The sequence below is a fragment of the Schistocerca gregaria genome, chromosome 2 (genome assembly GCF_023897955.1).
Source record: "Schistocerca gregaria isolate iqSchGreg1 chromosome 2, iqSchGreg1.2, whole genome shotgun sequence".
Lineage (NCBI taxonomy): Eukaryota > Metazoa > Arthropoda > Insecta > Orthoptera > Acrididae > Schistocerca > Schistocerca gregaria.
The window spans coordinates 997,708,823-997,726,073 of NC_064921.1; the positions used below are offsets into that span (position 1 = coordinate 997,708,823).

At 39.4% G+C, this 17,251-nt stretch overlaps 1 protein-coding gene across 1 annotated transcript in view; it reads left to right on the forward strand.

The window, feature by feature from the left end:
- Positions 1–16,268, forward strand: part of LOC126335501 (serine/threonine-protein kinase polo) — a 71,897-nt gene extending 55,629 nt beyond the window's left edge. The window contains exons 9-10 of the mRNA XM_049998838.1: positions 3,534–3,780; positions 15,124–16,268. Of these exons, the coding sequence (XP_049854795.1) occupies positions 3,534–3,780; positions 15,124–15,309 (433 nt within the window). The 3' untranslated portion in view covers positions 15,310–16,268. The remainder of the gene's footprint in view (positions 1–3,533; positions 3,781–15,123) is intronic.
- The last annotated feature ends 983 nt before the right edge of the window (positions 16,269–17,251 follow it).

The window sequence follows — 17,251 nt, forward strand, 5'->3', positions numbered from 1 at the left end:
TTGGGAAAAGGTAAATTTGAAGGTGCTGTGATAAAGCATGACCAATATCAGCAGCGAAATGCGTAAATTCTTTGTGGGATGTTTTTAATGTGCTCAAAAACTGATGTTAGTCTTGATCATGTGTTAATTATTTTTATACTGAAATTGCCAGACATAGAAACATGGATTGTGCTAAGATGTCTGCAAACAATGTAGACCAGGTACTGTATAGCCATTCTTGACCAATTCTCATTTCAACTGAGGATGTGAGACATTTTGAGCCTTTGAGAATGGTGTAAGGCCGAAACGCGTAAGCCAGTATAAACCACTGTGTTGTTGAAGAAAATGCAAGAAATGAAGAATGTAGTAACAGCTTTCAACAGCAGTTAACATCCAGTATCATGATGTTCTGCTGTGCAGTATCAGTCTTATAGCCTTGAACTGCTGGGTAGTGATGAATTGAGGAACTAATTTAAGAGATAATTGATGACAAAAAGTGTGTTAATGTAGTTATAGTCATGTTGGCTAAGACTGAACCAAATCTGTGGTAATGCAATTGAAGAGGAGGAAGAAAGTGTAGACAATTTTCCCAGCAGATGTGGTACACTGGGTAATACAAACAGTTATGCAAGTGGAGAAGGAAGTGAATGAAACCATGTTCAGTTGTCGCACAAAATTAACGTGGAACACTGTGCTTAAAAAGAAAATTTGTGAAATGACCTGTCAGCAAGATGACATACTTAAAATGGAAGAAAAATGAAGCTACAGTAGCTTGCAGATGGTGTTATAAATAGTTGTGTATTTTATAGTGTTTCATATACTGTAGTGCAGTACAGCATTTCATTTGTAAGTACTGTAGTATTATTGTTTTGGTTGCCATTTTGGTGAAATTTTCCTAATCACTGCAGTCAAGTTTTTATACATGTTTTGCTTCTAATGGTATTTAAATTCTGTACTATATACAGCACAGTACAGTGTAGTGTAAGATTGCATTATCTACTTTCCAAAACTTTCTAGGTGTAGTATTCTCATCCCACAGCTGTCTCGATACAAGTATTTGCACTGTAACATGGGAGTGTTCCCCAACAGCTGCTTTAAATCGGGCTTCTACCGCAACACTCAAAACTTTGTCTAATTTTCTAGCTTTGTATTGTTATATAAATTACAATATGATGTTGGTTGCAGCTTAGGTGTGTAAAGTGTGTTCTCAGGGTTTGATAGCTTTCCTTTTCCACTGCATACAGTAACAATTTGTCTTTGATCACAGCATTTAACTATAAAGCTGTATTGTTTGAGCTGATATAGAGGTGTTGTTGTTGTTGTTGTTGTTTTGGTTCACAGCTGATGGGCCAACACTCTTAATTACGAACCATGCAGTCACAGTTCTGTTATTGCAACTTAAAATAATAGTTTCATTAGTAAAGCAGATGACTTCGGATTTTTGATAGTGAGGGTAGGCAGAAAGTTCTTGTAGATACTTGACAAATTTCTAATGCCAATACAAAGACATCTCTCTTGCCAAACCTCTATTCTCCACAGAAGTACTTCAGGCCCACGTAACTGTTACAGTATCTTCAATCCCAAGTTCAGTTTGAACACTTCAGTAAGCATGTTCTTACTGAATATAGTATGCTCGTGCATTCTTCTGACCTGTGAGCTGATTTCACCAGCTGTTTGTAGGGTGCCTGCAGTATAATTCTAAATCTCAATTGCTATATGGCTTCTGTGTTTCTCACAGACCCAGAGGTGAAAAATTAGTAAATGATTGGTAAAACCCATGGAATGGGCCAGGGATTGAAGACAGGACTTTCATTAACACATGCTCTCAAGCACTTTAGTACTTATTTTATTTTTTCTGATTTACACATTTAGTAGCCAACAGCCTTGCTGCAGTGGTAACACCAGTTCCTGTCAGACTGCTGAAGTTAAGCGTTGTCGGGCTGAGCTAGAACTGGGATGGATGACCATCTAGTCTGCCGAGCACTGTTGGTAAGCTAAGTGAACTCAACCCTTGTTTGGTTAACTGAGGAGCTACTCCATTGAGAAGTAATGGCTCCAGTCTGGTAAACTTACATACGACTTGGTGAACAGCGTACTGACAACGTGCCTCTCCATATCTGCACCAAGTGAAGCCTGTGGATTGAAAATGACAGGGCGGGCAGTCAGTAATGTTTTGCCTTCATGGCCTGTTCAGACAGTTTTTGTACATTTAGTGACATTGGTTATTTACAAAGTACTTGACATCGCAGGAGCATTTTAAATATGTCCAAAAAAGTATGTTCGTTTATGAATTAAAATACCACATCAAAAAATTTGAGTCAGATGATGATCAGGGAATTCAGTTAGGAAATAAGTGTTGTAGAAAAGATTATCTATTAGTCCAATAAAATGATGGTAGAACTTACGAGCACATAAAATGTAGATTGATAATAGTAAGTACAGAACCACAGAAAAATAAAATAAAACATGTATTTAAAAAAAAATTGTGTGCGAGTATCTTCAGTACATTTGTCGGGAGTGCGGCCCTGTCTGAAAGTAAAAATCAGAAGATTAACAGTGCATACAAGAAGGGTCTTAAAGCTTTCCAAAATTGGGTGGCAGAAGAATCTGAAGATTTGGTGGATAGCTAGAGTAGTAAAGGCATAAGGCACCTCCTGAGGTGCCCAGGTAGAGTTATTTTGGTAATGGAGAAAAAGGATTGAATATAAAAAGTTTATTAACACAAAAGTGGGCGTGCGGGGTACTTTGTAAAAGTGTAAAGAATAGCTGTCTTCATGTTGCCAAGGAAGACGTTCTTGAGCAACATCAGTTTCATCTTGGTTTAGTGAAACAACAATAAAGTAAACTTAAGAGTAAAATCATTGTTTAATTAAACAAGAAAATAAAATTTAATTGTATCCCGTTGCCGTGTACAATTGTTAACTCACAGTAATGATCTGTTCAGAGCATTAAGCAGTGGAGTTGCATAAGATCCCAGCCAAAAACTTATTCGATTACTAATTGTCTTGTAGGCAACAGCCTCATTGTGGGATTGTGCTGCTGACTAAGAATCTGAGGCATTTCCTTGATCGCTGTTTATTTTATGTTGCTGCTGCTCATGTGCATGTATGGCAGCACAACTTGTCAGTGTTAGCTGAAGCAATAATCAAAGAATAGTTACAGGCTCACAATTATATAACAGTGGAATGGTACAAGACAATATTTTTGGTTGACAGACTATATATGTGGGGTGGCCCCTTGAGGGTTGTAATTGATGAGGGGTGCAATAGTTAGGCATCTATGAAAAATCTTGCCCAAAATAGGCTACTGTGGAAAGATGTATTAAAGTATCTTCAGGCTGATCACAACTGACATAACTGCCACTTTACTTATGGCTGGTTGCTGTTGGTCGGCTTTTTTTCCCCCATTGTGAGAGAAAAGTAAAGTTGCTGATTTCTGCTGCCACTGCACAAATTGTCTTCAATTTCATCATACTTTGCTTCTATTGTGTTTCCATGTTGTTCAATTTGCTAGTAATAGGAGTAAAAGTAATTAATAATGTTGGTTTCTTCCAGGAATCTCTATTACATACTGGAAAATGGAGAAGAAAAGTTCTACACTGTTGATAGTTACCCTGATACATTGGCAAAAAAGATGAAGTTGTTGAAGTACTTTGAACGCTACATGCAGGATAATCTGATAAAAGCGGGAGCTGCAGTTCCTGTAAGAGAGTGCGATTCCATTAGCAGACTTCCATACATGTATCAGTGGTTTCGGACGTCCAATGGTGTTGTCATGGTGTTGTCAAATGGAACAGTTCAGGTATGACTTACAGAAGTTAAATACAAGCGGTAGTTGCGAAGGAGAGATGTTTTTCCTCATGTTTGCATTACAGTTAAGGGTCACATTGTTTCTGTTGTAGTAACTATCATTTATCATTATGTTTACTGAAGGATTGTTGTAAGCCAGGTTGAAGATGGCTTCTCATAGATATATTCGTAACTTTCTCTACTGTGTTGGAGGACAACCACCCAGTCACCACTTGCTTAACAACCAGAATTAGACACAAGCAAGTTTTGGAAAGAACTGAAGTAAGTGATACCTCATCAAGCAAGACCAGAAACTTGGCTATCTTCGGACAGGTGCTTTCTTGAGCTAGAATGTGCTGGCTGGGTACATTAGGCTATGACTGCAGTTCTGCTGCTTGATGGGTGTGAGGGATTGTTGGATGGAGTGGGGGAGAGGTGGTTTGAGGTACGGAGGGGAAGGGTAGCTGACAAATAAGAGGGAGACAGCAGTTGGACAGAAGATAAGTACAGGAGGGAGAGGCAGCAGGCTCATGGGATGAGAATCGATGTGCCTCCAGCAATGGTGGGTTGATACAGAGCATGACAACAATGATATGGAAGAGTTTATTGGAGGGAATGACAGAATAGAGGAACAGGAGACGATGGGGGAAGGATGATTGGGTGTAGGGCGAGTGAATTTAGGGTGTTGCAGTAGGGAGCTACTGGAGATAGGTATGAGGAGGATAATGGGAATGAAGGGTGAAGGATGTGTTGAAAAGACAAATGTTGTCTAAGCAGTTAAGAGAAGCTGATGGAGAGAGAGAGAGAGAGAGAGAGAGAGAGAGAGAGAGAGAGAGAGAGAGAGAGGGGGGGGGGGGGGGGGGGGGGGGAGTCGTTTTCCAGATCGCCCAATTCACGAAACAACTGTTGAAATTGTTTGTGCGCGCACCTGTGCATTCTGCCCATGGGTGATCAGTTTAGTTGTAAGCATTCATTTGATTGGACAGTTAATTGGTTGTCATACCCACTTAAACTTAACAGAAATGTCATTAGATGGTATAACATGAATGTTTTCACAAATGGCCCTGCTTTTAATGAGGTGGGATAAGCGTATGATGGGACTGTAGGAGGACGTGCTGGATGAGTGTACTGACAGGCTTGCACCCATGTTTTCCACAGGTATAAGACTTGTGTGGTATGGGTGAATGTGCCTTAAGATGGACCAAGATATAGTGAAGATTCTGTGGGTACCACTCTAGGTGGGGTGAGCTGGATGATCATTTCTGACCAGTGATAATGATAGTAGTTCTGGCAAAAGACATTGTTCAGTTGTCAATCCAGTATGATATTAGATTTTTTCATGAAATAGGGGAGGGAGGGGAAGGTGGCAGGGGGATGCTCCTTCACAGCAAGTTGTTCGGAGTAATGGGAGAAGGAGTGGGTAGGGAGGTGGATGAGGAAGTGTTGTGAGAATTGTAGGTGGCCTAGCTTTGGGGATAGTGTCTGTCTGAAGGCCTGATTGAGACCTTCAGCGTACTGCACAAAAGAAGTCTTGTCGCTGCAGACAAGCTGTCCATAGGTAGCTGAACTTCATGGGAGTGTTTGGTTTTTTGATGTGGAGGGAATGACAGCTACTGAAATGCAATTCTTGATGGTTCATGGGCTTTGTATGGATGGAACAATGAGGGGTGGTCAGTGTCCAGGAAGGTGGCAAGTTGGGCTGAGGATGCCCAGGGGGAAGCAAATGGGAGAGTGGGTATTCTGGCTGTGGGGGAATTAGGATAGAGTTCCTGGCCACGAGTCTAAATCGTGAAGAGATCAATGAACTTGAGCCACACGCATTGTTTGGACTTTTGTGTGGCTAGGAACATTTCCTCTAAATGGCTTGCAAACAGGTTTGAATATCTTGTTCAGAATTAAGAATTACATGAGCATGAGAACATAATTTGTTTGGTATGTGCCACCTACTGTTTGGTGAGAAGTTACATCAACTGCATATCAGTTAGTTCTGCTGTTTGATGTGAAAGAGATATGAAGGGAATGAATGTCCATAGTTGCCAGTGTGGAAATGCTGCTGTAAGAGTTCCCAAACCTACCATCTCTACACTTCCATGAATAACATATCTGCCTCGAATTAGTTGTACTGCTGCTGACAGTTTTGAAGCCCCCCGTTTTATTAAACATAACAACACTTTGCTCGACTTTGGCAGTAATGGGAGGTTGCATTGCCATTTGACTTTCAGCATGCTGATCTGTGTGACAGTTTTGTACATATCGCAAACAAAATAAAAACGTATAACATATTTGCCTGACTATAAGATGTCTCATTTTTAAGAGGCTCCTTCAGAATTTTTCTGACTAATTAAATTTAAAAACTGTTTTAATGATACAAAATATCTATCAGAAATGTTAAAATTTTATTTTAAACTTATTTATTGCGTACACTTTGACAAATGGAGAAGTAAAAGAAACAAAAGAAATGGTTTACATTAATTTTTGTCTTGACATCTTTTTTGCGTACTAAGCCAGCCATTGCTGTTACTACTTTTGTCATTGGTACTACAATCCTAATTCGTAAGCCTCTTGACATTTCTTCCTTTGACAGTCTTTCCCATAATGCATCATACGGATTCATCCGTAGCATTGGCTAACAGTGCTTTCTGACTCTTTACATAATCATTTAACTGGACTTTCTGCCCTCTTTGAGTGAGGATCCTCTAGCCCAGCATGGATATTGATTTCTTAAGTCTCCCTCTGGAGTGAGGGCGTGACGTCCTTCAAGAAGCTAGTCACTGTAAAGCTGTTACAAGTGAGCCTTCAAAGGTCTATTCATAACGTCCATCATTTGAATTGTGAGGTTATATTGCCAGGAGTTACTAAGAGATCTGCATTGTTCTTTGCTATCAGATCCTTAACTTGCTGGGCTAGGTGTTCACTAAAAGAATCCAGCATCAACATCTCTTCTGGTGTGCAGAGGGCCTGGTATTCTTTTTCAAACAACCTTCAGTCAAATATAGCCTCAGGTCAGATCATTCTCTTATCACCTAAAAGCTAAATCATATAGGCAGTTTCCCTTTTGGCATCATTTTCCTTTGAACAATGACCTAGGCAGGAGCTTCCTACTACCTGCTAGTAGTACACTGAATATTACTGTTATTGTGGCTTTCAGTGCCAGAACATCTTACAGGAATGCTTTCAAAGTTGTCCACATTGACAATAAAATTTGACAGCATATTAGAATAAACAGCTGTTGGATGTTCATCATCGGTATAACCTAGCAAATAATTGTTGTTTCTGTTAGTGATCTGGATCACTATATGGCTGCGATCACCTGGTCCCTGTTGCAGGCTGCCAATCTCACAGCTTTGAGGGCCAATAAAAATAATTGTTACTACTTCGTATATGAGGGGCAGTCGAATATAAACTGAATGCCTGCCACAATGGGACTGTAGAATTGGTTGCATTCAAAAGTAATCACCACACACATTAAGACTTTTATCCCACTGGGTGACAAGATGATTAGTTCCTGTTTTGTTGAATGCGGTCTGCTGCAGACAGATCAACAACCTGCTCCACTGTTGCACTTCATGTCCAACCCACAGATGTGCAGTCAGACCCGGGCTGCATGGAGGATCTTTAAGCATTTCCCAATCAAATTGCTGAAGCATAGCCTCCAGCTGATAGGCAGTATGGAGGTGGGCATTATTGTGCAACAGCTTGATGGCAAATGACAAAACCAGCAGTGTAAGCATCCCACACCTCCCCTGCCAAAGAAATCAGAAGCTTGTTGAGTTCTTACAGTGTGGAACCACAGTCAATGCACAGTGATAGGAAGACACTTTGTGGAAACTGCATTGTGCCAAAAAGTGAAAATGCCCAGGAATGCTGCTGGACAAAATCATTCTGTTACACAGTAATACACGCATCCTTGCTTCCAATCGGGTAAAGGCTACACTTAGGCAATTTGATTGGGAAACACTAAAACATCGTCTGTATAACCTGAATCCTTCACTGTGTGATTTTCACATTTTTGGTGACCTGAAGATCGATGCATGTGGCTGTTAGTTTCTATTAGATGAGGGACAGCAAGAGTGGATGTGGTTGCAAGTCTGTCAGCAGCTGACAGGAATTGATTCTCGTCTCCCAGTGGGATAAATGTTTCAACATGTGTGGTTATTACTTTTGAATGGAACCATTCCATGGTCCTGTTGCAGTGGGGTTCGGTTATCGCTTGACTGCCCGCTTAAAATTATTGACGGAATGTAAAAAAATTATAGTACTGTTATAATCGCTTGTATTAAAGTTCTAACATGGTAAGACAAGAAGTACTGTTTGAAACATATGTCTTGATACAGTGAAACAAACAGCATACAGATTATCCAGACCATATTCATCCAGTATTTGAGAATTAGGGCACTTGCCAACTTCCAACGAACTTTACACAATTTCGTATGTTTTCACAACTTTCTCTTGCCCTCCTGCACAAAGTAATGAAAGGTAAAAGTTTATTGCTTACTACATTTTTGCTGTTCATGCAGCAAACTTTATCATGAGGTGCCCTTTGCAGCTTGCTTCGTATTCTGTACAAAAACATAATTTTCAGGAAATGAAGTTTAAAGTTCAACCTAACGTTTCACCTTAAGTCACCTATTCAGAAGGTCTCAGATTTGTACTCAGGATCCTTTCCCATTCTCCTTGTGAATGTGTGGGTTGCTACCTCTGTGAACCTGTATGTGATGTAATGTTTCTTCAAAAAGTGGATGTGGTAGGATGTGGTAGGAAGGTGACGTCAAATATTCAATTATTTTTCGGGTACTTCAGAAACGATTTCATCATTGTAACTCTACTAATAATTAAAAAATAAACTGAAATTTGACAACCCCCTTAAAATAACAGGACAAGTATTCAGCCATGCGCAGTTAAATAATAAACTCGGACAGATTATGAAAAAATGTTTCAGGAAGTGAATTGATTTCGTACAATTTTATTATGACTCCATGAATTGTGTTTTGTAGCATACATTGATTTAGAGGTAGTTGCCTGTCAGTCATCTAATTGAAATGGCACTTAAAACATTAGAAAGGATGACAAAAACAGATTTCGGTTCTTTATTACAGACAAACTGTGAAAGATCACAACATATTGTACATGTTAGAGGAAGGTTCAAAGTATTTTACTCCCCCACACACTACGCCATACACTATATGTGAGCACCAGGCATTGCTCAAGAAATATCAAAACGGTAGTCCATTTCATTTGATACAAGAATCAAGAAGTCTCTATTTATCTAATTGATAGCTTTAACAACTAGATGTCTCAGCTCTTGAAGAGTTGCTGCCATAGGTGGGATAAAGACCCTGTCTTTTAAGTAGCACCCTACCCTCTCCCATACAAAAAAAATCACAAGGTGTAGGCTGATGACCTGGGAGGCCAGAAGCAAGGAAGAAGATTTTGTTGTCCATCTCTTCCAATTAAGTGTTGTGGTTGGTGGTGTTAAGATAATGTTACACCTCAAGGTGAAAGTGAGTTGGGATGCTGTCATGCTTAGTTGTGAAATCATTGAAATATTTGTGAAGTTGAAGAACCAACCAATTTTGCAGCATGTCCGTGTATGACATTCTTGTCAGTTTCCATACACAACACATTGTTTCGAAGAGTCTCTTTAATGCCTAACAACGATGTCAGGATTTTGTGACCCCAAATTTTTACATTGGCAGTTTAGTTTACCCAGTATATGAAATGTAAATTCATTTGGAAAGGTAAGTCATTTGGTAAAAAATATCCTCTGCCATATTCTGAAGAATTGAAATGCAAAATTCATACCTTTTGTTGCGGTTGCTGGAATGAAATTGCTATGGTAATGGCAACTTGTGAGGCTTCATATGCAGGCATTGCTCTGGAACACGCCACACCATTGTTTGAATAAGTTGAAGTTCCTGGCCTGCCCATCAGAGGGCTCTGTGCTAATGAATCTCTGATACTCATGTGGGGGACAGCCTTTGTCCCCACCCATGACATTTGCATGTTGATTTTTCGTCAGGGTGCTGGTGATCATGATGTCGAGCGCTCCTTAAACCCAGATCATCCATCATCATCATCTGATACGCTCGACATTTTCATCCGATATGTGTAGCTGATCAGTGCTCTGCCCTTTGCATAAGTGAGCAACTTCAAAGAATTTTGTATGCCAGTCGTAAATTGCTGAATCGATGGCAGAATGTGTGTTGTACTGGAAGAATTTGCTTTATGCAAATTCTAACACACAAAATATCTCTTGTGGTGTAGTCACCACATTGCTACGAACAGTGCAGCTGTCCTTTGAACTCTGTTCTATGCAGTTATGTGAGCATTGTGTTCCTGTTTTTTAGTGTTCTATCTTTTTCAATCACCTGGTGTTTTATTCAGTATACAAGGTCTGTTCAGAAACTAACAGACTTGTAAAGAAATCATTATTATTTACAGTTTATTCATCATTGTCCCTTTTGAAGTACTCCCTTCCCCAATTCACACACTTCTCCCAGTGGTGTTCCTGTTCTGCAAAGCAGTCCTGGATACCTTCATTTGAGATGACCTTACAGGTCTGTGACACATTTGTTTTTATGTCATCAGCAGTTTGAAAAAGGTGTTCTTTCGGTATTTATGTTATTTTGGAAATAAGGGGCACAGTCTGGCATGTAAGGTGGCTGCGGGAGGATAGTCATCAGATCTTTGGCGCAAAACTGGTGAAATGGTAAAACTGAGTGTGCATGCGTATTGTCATGGTAAGAGAATCACAAATTGTCTCACCATAACTCTTGTCCCTTTTAGCAGATGTTTTCACTCAATAGTTGAAAAATAATTACCAATTGACACATAACAGATTATTGATTTTCTGAATTGTATCAGCTGAAATGGAAGGCTTCCTTGCAAAGGACCATTTTCAATTGACTGACAGGCAGTTCTAAATAGTGTAAACAATTTGTAACATTGCATACAACCCAAAGTACCATCTCCATAAGTTTGTTTCAAAATGTGAAATCTTCGAAATTGCCACTAACACTTCAGTGTGTTGCACTCAAATAACAGTATCACAAAACCTAAATAATATGTATATTAGCACTCTAAAACAACATGGTTACAAAAGAGGTGATGGGTAAGGCACAGCTGCCATCCACACATCACTAAATACCTCTTACGGCATGTAATTCAATGTTTGGTTATTTTTTGAAAGACATTGTATGGGTATATATTACACAATTACTGTCAAATATACAAAGTTTCAAAAAGTTGAGGATGACATTAGTCTTGGCACAGGGAAAAAGGGCAAAATGTATGAACTGTCACACAGTGGTGAGTCAGCTATTTGTAGTAGGGGAAGTTGCTCTCACCTCCTTAAATTTTCTCTAGAGTTAGCTTGTAGGTAATGTCCCTCTAAAACCAATCTCTCATGGATCGTGAAAATACATCTGGACGAGGTGCTAGTCATATCACAGAATGGAATTCCATGTTCCTTTACATTGTTGAACATGAAATGATGTGGCTGGTAAGTCAGATTTTTGCTTTATGGAGAGGAACATGGTGAAAGGGTGAGACATTGTTTCACATCAGAAGCAGAACTTGGAGTACATGATGTGAATATAAGCTGTTTGAAAGCATTAGCAAATTGAGGATCTCACAAAAACTTGTCACTTTTTCTGTGATTTGTTACAATAAACCGACAGGAAACTACATAGTGGTGGACAATTGCAGATACCTTTAGACAGTGTGTACCATATGCACAGGTGTGAATGCCAAGTTAAAGCGATAACTTCATGTGCTGTGAAGAGAAAGGTAGCAAGGATGTGTCCACTTTGTTCCAATTTTTTTCTCTAGTTTTTTCTGGGTCTTCCTACTTAATTTGATAGGAGAAATTAGACCCAAATATTATCCCGTGAAGCAGCTCTTAGTGTGTCAGATTCCATAAAGACGTAAAGAATTGTCATTGGAGTAAACAGAATAACAACTGTCACAGAGAAAAGACTTCACCCACTCCTCGTGTCAAAAGCAACACTTTCCACAATTTAACTGCCAGCTTATCAACTGTGACTGCTGCCAATGAAATGCCCTTGATTGATCCCAGAGGGAAGTGCCTTCTGACACCATATGCCACTCCTTGCTGGACATGAGGCACCACATTTCTGGTCAGGTGACTAAACCCAGCTGCCATTATAGAAACATCTCCCACTACGTGGGTCATGAATCTGCCAGTCATCATTGGAAGCCCTCATATTTGTTTCGGAAGATTTTTGAGGTAGTTTAGTTCCCCCCCCCCCCCCCCCCCCCCCCCCTTAGCACTACACCAAATCAAAATGTGTTTCTGCTTTTTGCCATAAAGTTTGCTCCAGTGCTTCTTGTGAGAAGTTTCTTCGTAGATCAGCTTGTGACCATCATTTGTGACCCTGCGCTGTCCTTCACACTAAATGCATATCCTTTCACCTCCTTCCGCACCTGACGCTCTTTCTCCAGGTAAACTACAAACTATTCTGAATTTTTTTTTTTCCCTCGTATCACCAGATAGCATTGCACTTTCCCCCTCCCCTCTCCCAGCCTCTCACTCTGTGCCCTACAGGGCTTCTGCAACTGATAGCATTGTGAATAACTGTCTACACACCCTGTTCTTTCATGTCAGTTAATTTTTGCCCTTGCAGAACACTAGACTCTTCCAAGCCTATACTTAGAGGATAAGTTTCTGAGGAATGTGAGGCCACTTGGCCGTTTGTGAGTGCTCAGCCCTAATTAAGTTTCAGATACACTTACAGGCAATGTCCATTGCTTGACATAGTCCCACAAGAATGTATTTTAATTGATAAAGTGGCGAAAGTTCATGATTGTAACAGAGACTGGACATTCATCATTGATGAGTTTTACTAATTGGAGGCTGAGAACTTTGCGCAGTGTCTAATTCTGATGAAGGCCTGTTTGGCTGAAAGCATTGTGTAACAGTCTTTTTCTTGTGCCTATCTACGACTCAGCATCTCCGCTAAATGGTGAGTAACAACTATCATAATATTGTCAATATTCAATCCTGGACAAAACAACGCTATCAAGGAGACAACTACTGCATGGCACTCATCCTTTAATTTTTCCCTGAGGATTCTACTGTCCTGTCTCATCATTGCATTGGTCCTACCAGCTTACACCACAGTTCACCTTTTATAACAATCCACTCCCACCTTATGATTGTGTAGCCTTATAAACAGTAGCTCACAGCCTGATGTGATGCCCCCTGCTGCTGGCTCACCATGTGTAGCATGGTTGTCTGGATTATTCACCTCTAATGCTGGTGGACAACTGATGGTTAGTTGCATTGTTTCAGTGTATTCTCCATGAAAGTGGTTTTTAGTCTCAGTATACATTCAGAACTACATTTAGGGCTGGGGCAGGGTTTTTGCGTCGTGTTCTAGCTCCTACTGCGTCTGAAGGGTCCCCCAACCCTGGCTTCTTTTCTGTTCGCTGCAGTAACCCCACTTTTCCTGTGTTTTAACTGCTTTTACATGTGGTCAGCCTCATCTCTGTTGTACTGTATCTTCTATTTTAGCGATAGCACTTTTGTGTTCCCCTGTTCTAGCCTTCTCACCTTTAATGTTGCTTATCTCCCAGCTAGAAAGTGTTTGTTGCTCTTTAAATGTCTTTGTCCTGATTAGGGTGGCAGCAAGTTGGATGTGAGTGTTATTAAGTTTGCCATAGGTGAGCCCTGGGAGACCCATAGTCTGATCTGGCTTATGTGATGGTCTGATCCATATGTTTTTACTTCTTAAATAATTTCTTGGTTCTGGCATCAGTATTGCTTTCAGTGCCTCTATTTTACCACTCCTACATACTTCAATAATTTAATCAAATTTTTTTGGTGGGATTTGCTAACTCTTGATGAACTACTGAGAGTTGATCTCACACTTCAGTCCCTTGACCTCCAACCAGCTTTCACAAGAGGGAAGCTGTATGTGTTAGGGTTTTCAGAAATGGCATGTCTTAGTAGTTAACCCTGTGTTATCACAAAAGGTTTTTCATTTTTTGCTCCAAGTTGAAGTAAGGTGTTGAATAGTAGCTTCTGATAACTTGATTAGATGTGTGGCTATGTTAGAATTATTAAATCTGAAGTGTAAGAAGAATAGGGTTAGTATATCATTGTGATTTTGATTAAAAGTAAGAAAATTTAAGCTTTCTTTGGATGTGTAGGTCTTTCTTTATCTGAAAATAATTTCCAGGTTTTCTCTGAAATTTACAAAGATATTCTGTGGACTTTAGACTACATTGAAAAATTCTTCCCTTGAAGAAGATAAAGATTTGATTACATTGCCTTTATTAGGGTTAACTTTCACAATGGGCGTAATTTTCCACCCTTACAGGTTGCAATTCAATTTTCAGTCATTTACTTAAGAGGCGACTTTCTGTAATGTATATTACAAGGTGAAGAAGTCTCATAGATTTAAGATGCAATCGTTTGAAATTGTTAATTTGTTACACAACATTTATTTTTACAACTATTTAAATGTTGTGTAAGTACTCCTAGTTGTTGCACTAAAGCAAGCCTGTTGTATTTTACTTTATATCAAACAGTATCACATTTTTGTGCAGTTTTTGAATAGTACACATAAATGAACTGTTAGAGCACAGAATTTCACGTTCTGAAAAATTCTAGTTTATCTGTAGCAAGTAATTTTTCTCATAAAACTAAATTCCTTGGTTTAAACTTACTTTCATAACTATCAAGTGCAATTGTTACATGTGAGTCTGCAAAACTGACATTCAATGCTGCTGTCCACATTTTCATTATCACCACCCAGAACACATTATATTTTAACGAATATTTTAAGTTTTGTATTTGAGAATCAGAAAGGCCCCCATCACAATTGATCACAACTGTCCTGGAGCTCTTCTCTGAATGATTCTTTGGTTTTCTAGCAGAACCGTGATCAATGGCTGTTGTAAAATTTTCATCTTTCTCCTATTTCTCAATCTGTGTTAATGACGTCTTCTGCCATACACAGACTAACACTTTCATCAAACTCAGGGTCGTTAAAACTGACACGTTCCTGCGAACATGTTTTGTACTAGGCCTATACTGAGGAGGGGGAAAAAAGAACAAAAAAGGTAAGCAATGCAGTGTCAATAACACGTTTCAGACCCAAACAAAGACGACGATAATGCAGTCCACAGCAGGATTGGTGGTTTAAGGAGGGTAGAGGAAGCATTGTGGTATTCCACCAGAACTGACCTTTGTAGACAAAGCCTAAAACTTTAATGCAGTCTGAGAGACCACACCTCATGAGTTAAGGGTTAAATATGACAGTGTAAATAAAGCTTCTGTTACTCATATGTGTTTATTTTCTGTACTAAACTCAAGTGTTTATTTTTCCAGGTGAACTTCATCGATCACAACAAAATTATTCTTTGTCCATTGATGGGTGCAGTGACATTTATTGATGATAGTCAAAACTTCAATACATTCAAATTCTCTTCAATAAAACAATACGGATGCAGCAGTGCATTAGCACAATGCCTCAAGTTTGCATATGACAAGTTGTCTTCACTACTAGCACCATAAGTCACCATGCTTAGTGTTGGTATATGAATACTTCAATGTCTACAGAAACCAGATGGACACTTAGTGTTTCTCTGTAGGTTTCAAAAGGCCTGTTACTCTACACGTATAGTAGTGGTTGCAAACTGATGATATGGTCTTGGCGTGTGTAGCACTTGATAGTTTGTGTCATGAAATCTGATTTTTATGAAGTTATGGCACAGGATGAGAGTTGGGAGCTAAGTTCTATGAAAAGTGCATATTTCATGTGATCCTAACTAATGTGTAGAAGGAAGAAACTGTTCTAACAGCCATACTTGTAATAAAAATTGTGAAATGAAATGACAATTCTGAGCAAAAATATTGTGACAGTGGATCATTTTAGACTGTGGAACTATGCCCATATTTTTAAGAATATTTCATTGAGATTGACAGGCAGTTTTTTGAAGCTCCAGAAATTGCTAACAGTCACCAAAATAAGTCAACAAAGTATTTTTTTATAGACTATTGTTAGTACTATTTTTGTTTTGCACACTATTATATATATCATTTGTAAATTTCTATTGTTGGATTTTGTTTTCTCTCTCTCCCCCTCCCCCTCTCCCTCCTCCCCCTCTCCCTCTCCCCTCCTCTTCTGCCTTGCTTTCCGACACATTCTTTTCCTCCCCTCGCTGTCACTACCTTTTTTTATATTTTTTACTAGACGAATGTGAAGTTTTAATGTAGTGTGTGTGTTTTATATGTTAATGTTTTTTCATCCCTTATCTGTTCTTTTGTATATTAATAGATACCTACTCCCTGTGAAATAAAATATTTTAAACTGTAACAATCTCTATTCTGCCCAGAATGTGAATGAACTGAACATGCACGTAAAATTCCAAACAACTGTGTTGAATGCAACATTTGTTTTATGTGTAGTGACTGATTATTTTGAAATCTTCAAATTTATGGTTTTTCTGATTTCATTAAATCACACAAATGAACTTGGGTTAGACAAAAAGTTTTTTCTTAGTGGTAACTGTTTGTTCAGACTAGCTGCATTCCTGTTAGGAATGCATATTAGGTTCTTGCATGTGCAGAAGGTTGCCCAGACCATACAGTGCAGCCATTGTTTCAAATTGCCCATTTCCAGCAGAAATAACAGATAAAGAAAATACTCTCCACTGCCTGACAAAATTGTTAAAGACCCAGAAGACATGGTGGAATGTCAATGTAACTTTTTGCACATACTCACTATTGGTGGGTTTGTAAATGGGTAAGCATAAGGTAGTGGCCACCAGAGTGCATTAGTCTTTTTTTATATATCAGGCCTCATAGGATATACAGTGTGTGAACAGTGCCAGATGTTGATTACTGTGAAGGACCCTAAAATGCAGTGTACTCATTTGTCAGTGTTACCAGTTTGGGAGGGGCTTCAGTGTTGGTCTTTATGTGGCCTGCTGGTCAAATAGTGCGGTATCCAGATTTGCAGGGCATTTGTATGTAGCAGTAAACCAGATGTTCGACTGCATGTGAAAGAGATGGGTCACCATTGACTATGTACAACCACAGGTGGTTTGTCATATTGTGCACCACAAGTGTTGTAACATCTTCATATCTGCTCTCACCATCAGTGAGCTATGAATGAATGGTCTCTGTGAAACGTTGTTCACCTTGCACCATTGGTCAGAGTAGTAGTAGCAGCAGCTGGACAAAAGTGTCACATGCCTAGGCTGCCATTAACACCACAAAACAGATGGCTGTGTTTAGTGGTGTCAAGAGTGGGAAGCATATGCCATCAATGAATGACGCTGCTTTGTTCAGCAATGAGTGGCAGTTCCACATTATCTCAGATTACCATCATCAGTGAGTATGGTGGTGACCTCTGTAAATGTTCAATTCTTCCAGTGTTTTGGAGATGCACAGTGGTGTTACTACTGTTGTCATGATGTGCGGAACCATCGGATGTGACTTATAGTTGTTGCTG